At 43.7% G+C, this 7614-nt stretch overlaps 2 protein-coding genes across 4 annotated transcripts in view; both read left to right on the top strand.

Moving 5' to 3' along the window:
- Positions 1–3268, top strand: part of cnppd1 (cyclin Pas1/PHO80 domain containing 1) — a 4060-nt gene extending 792 nt beyond the window's left edge. The window contains exons 3-8 of the mRNA XM_035677696.1: positions 4–85; positions 186–306; positions 496–624; positions 725–786; positions 1007–1124; positions 1297–3268. Coding sequence (XP_035533589.1) covers positions 4–85; positions 186–306; positions 496–624; positions 725–786; positions 1007–1124; positions 1297–1938 — 1154 coding nt within the window. The 3' untranslated portion in view covers positions 1939–3268. The remainder of the gene's footprint in view (positions 1–3; positions 86–185; positions 307–495; positions 625–724; positions 787–1006; positions 1125–1296) is intronic.
- A 530-nt stretch (positions 3269–3798) lies between these two features.
- Positions 3799–7072, top strand: prkag3a (protein kinase, AMP-activated, gamma 3a non-catalytic subunit). 3 transcript variants are annotated; one of them, XM_035677879.1, is made up of 13 exons: positions 3799–3922; positions 4061–4100; positions 4232–4332; positions 4432–4513; positions 4605–4663; positions 4762–4807; positions 4906–4960; positions 5061–5187; positions 5297–5462; positions 5536–5573; positions 5659–5805; positions 5895–6092; positions 6378–7072. In XM_035677879.1, exons 1-12 carry the CDS (start codon positions 3905–3907, stop codon positions 6009–6011), a joined length of 996 nt encoding a protein of 331 aa, XP_035533772.1. In that variant the 5' UTR covers positions 3799–3904; the 3' UTR covers positions 6012–6092; positions 6378–7072. The 3 variants fall into 3 exon arrangements, with proteins under 3 accessions (XP_035533772.1, XP_035533771.1, XP_035533773.1); XM_035677878.1 differs by having other exon boundaries at positions 4762–4822; XM_035677880.1 differs by having other exon boundaries at positions 4762–4822; positions 5536–5805; positions 5895–5988.
- The last annotated feature ends 542 nt before the right edge of the window (positions 7073–7614 follow it).

Genomic DNA, 7614 nt, shown 5'->3' with positions numbered 1-7614 from the left:
CAGATATTGCCGTAGAAATCTTCCAGAAGTCTGCCCCAAGCCCAATACGAAAGCTTCAGAAGAAGTATGCTGCTCATGTTTCCAGGTTTGTGCTGCCGCTCCTATGCACAGATTACATATTCTTAAAAGAACTAAATACAGCACTTCCAGTCAAACATCTAAAACGGATCTGTTTTCTGCTTCAGGGAGGCTTGCATCTCTCCGTGTGCCATGATGCTGGCTCTAGTTTACATAGAAAGGCTCCGACATAGAAACCCTGAATACCTCCAGAAGATCTCCTCCTCTGACCTCTTCCTGATCTCCATGGTATGTGTTGGGTTCAGAGGTCATTCTAAACATGTCACAGTATTTTTTTTCTAGCATGTTCGCTGCTGTTTTCATAATTGAGTTTAATGCTTTCTGTTTTTTGGACCGTTTTCTGCTGTTTTCTGCAATAAATACGTGAATATAATGATTTTGCATTGACGAACGCACTGATCCCTCGCTTTGAAATAGATGGTTGCCAGCAAGTACCTGTATGACGAAGGAGAGGAAGAAGAGGTTTTCAACGATGAGTGGGGAGCAGCTGGGAAGCTGGACGTCAAAACTGTCAATACCCTGGAGATGAACTTCTTGAACGCCATTGTAAGTGTGTGTGAGAGAGAGTGTGTACAGGTACATTTGCGTGTGGCGTGTGCTTTTGTGTTCAAGTTCTTTGGCCCAACCGTTGTGTCATATCTTGCAGGAGTGGAGCCTCTTCACAGAGCCAAATGACTTATTTGATATACTAAGTCAACTGGAAACCAGGTTGGTAGACTCCACATTACACTAAAATACTGTCAGTAAGAAATATTCATCCCCGAAAATGGACTTTAAAGAGTCTTTTCAAGAGTCAAACGCGCCTTCTCACATTTGCTTTGGTAGCGTTGTGAAACGAAACATGAAGAAGCAGACTGAATACCTTATCAGCACTGTAGTGGCATAACCGGTTTGTGTGTATTTCTGACTGTGGTCTCTGTTTCGTCAGGATTGCAGAGCGGCAGGGGATGAAACGCGGCTGGTTCACCTACACTGACCTCTGTGTGCTTCTGGAGCAATCGGCATGGAGTCACGCCCTCACAGCCATGTACCAGCACTTTACCAAGGTGAGACGGGGATATGAGTTGAATGGAGCTGGGTGGGTGATTCTTTGTATAACTTACGGCCACACAAACATTGTAACAACAGTAGTGAGTCAAACTGTAAAAGAGGAATTGGGTATTATAATTGTTAATACGTGAAGTTCGATGATCCGATTTGACCTCATTTCATTTTCAGGTGTCCTGCATGCTCGGCCTCGTCTATCTGACCAGTGTAGCTGGCCTTATCGCCACCAGCGCTGTGCTGCACCAGCTCAGTCTCTCCAGAAGCGGCCAGCCCCTGCTTCCAGCTCCAGCTGAGATCAGCCCGGCCCACCTCCAGACTCCCAACCTGAACTCAGAAGCTCCGTCTGCAGCCCAGCGCCTCCCCTGTTGTGTCCTGGCCAACAAGAGTCTGAACCGCCAGACTGGTGCGCTTGGAATCGACCAGCACCACGCACAAAGCCCGCCATCGGCCTCCTCACAGACATCAGTGTTGTGTCTCTGGGGCTCCCTCCTGGCCTCAATGGGTCACATACATCCTGAGACAAATGAGAAGGAGAGTCCCCAGACTTGGTCTCCTGCCTCCTTCTTCTGTCCCGGCTGTCTTGCAACCCTCCCTCCTCTCCAGTGCGGGCTCAGAAACACCTCGTCACTTTCCACTCAAGGTCCCCTTTACCATCAGCATCATGCACCGTGGCTGGCCTCCAGCCTTCTTGGAGGACCAGAACCAAGTCTGAACTCTCGCCTGGGTGTGTTACCCCCTGTACAGCTAGCACCCTGCCACCCAGAGTCTATGTTACCTGTCAACAAAGCCCAAGCTCTGCTCATGCCCGGCTAGTGGATTTACCAACTGCCCTGCTGTCAGACCTGTAGTTATGGACTCTGGAAATGAAACCAGCATTGTTTTCATGACTCATCAAATCCTCAAAGTCATGTTTTGTTTACTTTTCCAGATCTAGAGTACAGGTGTAAAGGCACGAGCAGGCACATTTGGGGCAGGGTGAGAGTTTAATAACGCAGCACAGTGTGCAAATTCACTTACAGTTCACTACTGCAGAATACATTTGCCATAAGTAAAACGCCATAGTGTTCAGCTAATGCTCTGTTCTGTTTGTACTGCAGAAAAGGTGTCCGGGAGTTTGAGGATAATCTGATATGTTTTTCTCGGCTGCAGCCGAGCTGTTTCGCATTTATCATTGTTTGAAAGTTCAGAGCTGTCAGATGGCGATGCAGGGCCTTTGCGAAGAGCGTGTTTTGAGTTATTATATCACGGCCGTAATATTGCAGCTGCTTGCTACTCGGCCGGTTGATGAAAGCGTGTGGAGGTTTCACAGCATATCTGAATGTTGAGAGTTTCACAGTAGGTTTTTGTGTTATGACGGGGGCTCTTTGAGAAGAAGGGACTAAACCAGTTTACTTTGTTGGCTATGTTTAGGCTTTTCCATATTTGCTTAGTGTAACCATATATTTTTCATTTACGCATAAGGAGCTTAACATCAGACAATTGGTCATACACGTACAGCAAGCACTGATTTTGTACACCAGGTAGGTTTTGTTACTGTTGAAACAGATCTATTTCTGTCCTTGTAAACTTCAAAGATCTTCCATCTCAATACCTCAGTGGAACTGTCACTGGCCTCATCCGTAGCATTTTGCCACATAACATTAAAGACACTTCTAACAGGGTGATGTTTAGCCAAATTTAAGAGATTTATTTTAAGGTTCCGTTCTCCGAGGGGAAGAAGGTGTGTGTAAAAAGGATGGGCTCCTGGGGTTGGGTTGCGGTTGGGCTTTTTGAAGTGTATTTTGAATAGAACCTGTCACTTGTTAAAGGCCAGGACCAATGTTTCTGTGTTGATGCAATCCGGAATTTGCACATCTGACCATGTCATTGCTTTGATTTCACTCCATCATTACTGCATAGTCGAGTATCTTTTGAACACCAGAGGGAAATGTGAAGAATTGATTACTTTTTATGTAGACAGTTACATATGGTCCCCAGGACATTTTACTTTGTAATCGAACCTTTCACAAATGGTTCTGAGCATCTGAATTTGATACACTTTGAAGCATGAAGTCCTTTAATTTTGTACATGGTGTAAAATGCAAATATTGTACAAATCTGTAGAAAAACCAATGGCTAATAAAGAATGCATTTCTTTGTGACATTTGCTCATTCTTGTCTTTGTCAACAACACACGGTGAAGCCCGGGAGAATCAGCATTTGAAAGGCACCACTATCAACTGTCAGCAGTACGCTTTCTATGTTTGGACTCTTCCAAAGACCTTTACTGTGTCTAGCCTTGACATTTCCTCTGTACGCTGTGAGTTCATGCCATTTTAATTTCTGACATAGGTGAGATTGTACCTTCTCTAGAGGCCTTGATAAATCATATAAGCCCAGTTTTTCTTTAAGGACAAGTTCTACGCCACGAGTTCCAGCTCCTGTGTGCAACACCCCTCTGCAGCCAATAAATACTGACAAATGAAGGCGACCCGAGCTGGCAGCAGGCGTTAGAAAACAGATCGAGGATGCGTGTTGAAGGCCAGCGCATTCCTTTAAACAACCATGCGAGGCGATAACTGTTTGTCAAAGATGGGAAGCAGATGTCTAGATATGGCAGAATCTGGAGTGTCCCTCCCCCCCTCCCCTGAGCCTGTGCCAGCTTCTTTTATCCCTCCCCTACACCCGTGTCACATAGCACTCCAGAGCTCCTAATATAGAGCCAACCGCTTTGTAGGAGAGGGTAACAAACAGTTTGAGTTTTCTGCTTTGAAGACTTTTTCATGGACACAACGGGATTATGGAACCTCTCTCACAGGTGAAATGTTACTTTGGAATAAATATAACCGGTGGGAAAGTGTTTAAACTGTTACTGGAAGCAAGAAAAATGAGTAGCCTGGATTCCAAACTATTTTGACTATGTCATGTGGAGACTGTTTGGCTTGCTGTGTTGTAGGTGTCATTCCCAAAAAAGAAGCAGGAAATACAGAAACAAGGTACGATTGCATACGTGTGTTTTAATCCGCCTTTGTAAATAACATGGAAGTGTATCGATCTGTGCTCATGCGTGTAAATATCAGGTCTTTAGTCAGTGTGATCAGCTGTTATAACATGTGATTCCCCACAGAGGCTGATGCCACCGTCTACATGAATTTCATGAAGAGTCACTGCTGCTATGATGCCATTCCAACCAGCTGTAAACTGGTCATATTTGATACCACACTGCAAGTAAGACTAGTTCACACATCCAGAATTTTCAATGAGAAAACTGGTTGTTGTTTTTCTGCTTGTGAACCCTCACTCTGTGTACATCTATTACTTCCAAAGGTGAAAAAGGCCTTTTTTGCACTGGTGGCAAATGGCTTGAGGGCTGCGCCTTTATGGGACAGCAAGTTACAAAGATTTGTGGGTAAGGCGAGGGATTAATGGCATAGCCGCGGCGACGTTTCGGCCACTGTGAATTACACTAATGGGGCAACATGAATCATTTTCTCTCGCAGGTATGCTGACTATTACAGATTTCATCAACATCCTCCATTGCTATTACAAGTCCCCTTTGGTGAGCATGAATGCGCCACAGTTAAAGCTTTGTGTGTGTGTGTTATAGATTACTATAGAAAATTGATTTGATCTGTACTTATTGACTCATCTCTGAAGGTTCAAATGTATGAGCTGGAGAGCCACAGGATTGAGACATGGAGAGGTGACTCATTTAAAAGTAAATAGCAAACACATATTTATGATGTTATCTCTGCGTACACATGTTGAATTTCCATGAGAGCTCTTTCTCCTTCTGTCTAGACGTCTACTTACAGTGTTCCAATCAATTCCTCATAAGTATCTCTCCAGAGGCCAGGTGAGTGCGCTCTCAGATCAAATCTTTGATGCTATTTTATCTGTTCTTTATCTGTCGGGAAGTAAATTCATCTGTTCTCTCGTCTACCGTTTCGTCGTAGCCTCTTTGAAGCCATCTATTCCTTACTTAAATACAAGATCCACAGGCTGCCGGTCATCGATCCAGAGTCTGGAAATGTCCTGCACATTCTGACCCACAAGAGAATCCTCAAGTTCCTCCACATATTTGTGAGCAAAAGCTTGAACTCGGATGTTTTAGCGTGTGGTTCAGCCTCAGATATAAACTTGCCATGAAAAAAATGAGCTGAATGTAAGGCGTTGTTTGGATGTTTTTTAGGGGAAAAAGGTTCCCAAGCCCGCATTCATGGGAAAGCGGATCCAGAAGCTCGGGATTGGAACGTTCAGGAACATTGCCACTGTTCAGCAAACGGCATCGCTTTACGATGCCCTCTCCATTTTTGTGGAGAGGCGGGTGTCCGCGCTGCCTGTGGTGGACGAACAAGGTATGCCCTTTTTATTTTTTGACATTAGAGAGCTGTATTTATTGGTATTGATGGGTATTCCTCCTTTTCTCAGGCAAAGTGGTGTCACTCTACTCAAGATTTGACGTGATTGTAAGTACCATAGTGTCGCTTCCTTCCATCCTTGCCGATAATAAACTGCTCAGACGCTGGGGTGTGTGTGTTTGCTCCATGGCAGAATCTGGCAGCCCAGAAGACTTACAACAACCTGGACATGACTATGCGGGAGGCCGTTTGCATGCGCTCCTGTTTCTTTGAAGGAGTAATCAAGTGCTATCCTGATGAAACCTTGGAAACCATCATAGACCGCATAGTCAAAGCTGAGGTATGTATGTCCTTTAAAAGGTCTCAAAAATTTAAATCCGAGAAATACTGGAGGACATTCTTCCTGTGTCTTTTCCCTGCTCATCCCAGGTCCATCGTCTGGTCCTGGTGGACAGGTCTGACGTGGTGAAGGGCATCATTTCTCTGTCCGACCTGCTGCAGGCCATGGTCTTAACCCCTGCAGGTATTGACGCCCTTTTGTCCTAGCACCAGAGGACACAGGCAGGGTCCCCTTCCCTCCTTTACCACCTGTGTAGGCTTGAGTCCTGGCCGTGTGTACCCAACCAGGTAGGCTCTGGAGCCTGTTTTCCCACCCACAACAACCCCCTCCCACCCTGTTGTCTGGTAACCAGCACCCAGACGTCTTAACCCCACATGTCCTCCTTTAATGTGTACACAACAGAGATCCTCATGCTGCTTTCACGCTGTTATGTGCAAATGACCAAATCTTTGCACACAAAGACATGCACGCGCTGCTTGACTGGTGCTTTGCAAGCAAGATTCGTCTCTATTTTCTGGTCCTGACGATAGATGCAGAGTAGAATGATGGTGGCTTTTGCTTATGTCTTTCAGAAATCAACCTGAAGTGAGAGCTCACGTGAGGAAGACAAACGCTGTGCTGCTGTTTACATTAAGGTGTCTTACGGGATCTATGTGCTGCGTTCATGTAACAAGAATGGACAGTGAGTGGACTTTGATACTAATGAATCTTTATAGGTCTCCAGCACAGTGTCCACATTGGCTGCATTTGATCAAATTGATCAATATATGTTTACCCAATACTGTATATTTCTGTATTAAATGTTTGTATCACAACTGGCTGGTGTTTTCCATGTATATTTCCTGGAGAAATATTATAGCTGGAGTGTGCTTATATAGAAGAGTATACACAATATATATAGGATAGATTATCAGTAATAGTAGATGCAGTAGTAGAAGTAATGGCGGCTATCCTCTTCTGTTAAACCTATGCTCTCCATAATCTAGGTGTTTCTATGGGCCAGGATTTGAATCTTGTTGAGAAAGTACCTAGCAGATATTGAGATAATTACTCATGAATACATGTATCACCCCCCGGCTTGACTACCGAAATTATTCTTCCAGCTGTCTTAGCTTATTAAGACAGCTAAGACAGTTTAGTTTATTATTAATTATGTTTTTTAGCTGGATTTCTGCATCTAATGTCTAATTCTCTGTCTCTAAACTTGCTTTTTTTGTCTTGTCTGCTCTTGAAATGTGCCATATGAATAAACTTATGTACTTACTTACTTACTGTTGCAGGTTTTCAGTGTTTTACCATTATACCAACATTTAATGCATGCAGCAGTATCCCCAGCCACAAGGTGGTACACTTGGGCTTTAAGCTTTAACCCCCATTATACAGTAAACAAGGAAACACGTGACTATATGTTTTTTTTTCTCATCCGTGACGGGCCTTGTGATCCGTCCGCCCATCTGTGTCAAGTGGTACATCAAGTTGCCAGAAATAATCAAACATAAGGCCGGAAATTGATATTGCCTTCAAAGTAAGATAAGTTTACCTGACGTAAAATCTCATTTTTTAATTAAATTATTGACAATTATTATATTAAACATGAAGTTATCTGTAAAAACAATATGTATAGGTTTTGTAACAGCATCATGTTTTGTAAGCTGTGTTGGTTTAATCAACCATGCATGTATACATTTATGGTATAAATTGAGTTATTTTTTACCAAAACTTTCATGTTCACATTGGTACATTGGTATCACCTATTTTGTGTGTTTGGTTTTATATTGGTCGTTTCACAATTGTAATCATATTTTTCAA

Source organism: Morone saxatilis, unplaced genomic scaffold, assembly GCF_004916995.1.
Source record: "Morone saxatilis isolate NCDOM2014 unplaced genomic scaffold, NCSU_SB_2.0 Contig6, whole genome shotgun sequence".
In the NCBI taxonomy this organism is placed as follows: Eukaryota; Metazoa; Chordata; class Actinopteri; family Moronidae; genus Morone; species Morone saxatilis.
This window is presented reverse-complemented; position numbering and strand designations above follow the sequence as displayed.

What these genes read in the sequence shown, in the direction of transcription:
- prkag3a (XM_035677878.1), top strand. An exon ending in GCAGGAAATACAGAAACAAG is followed by an intron (nt 4,101 to 4,231) that starts GTACGATTGCAT and finishes GATTCCCCACAG; the next exon opens with AGGCTGATGCCACCGTCTAC. An exon ending in ACCGCATAGTCAAAGCTGAG is followed by an intron (nt 5,806 to 5,894) that starts GTATGTATGTCC and finishes TGCTCATCCCAG; the next exon opens with GTCCATCGTCTGGTCCTGGT.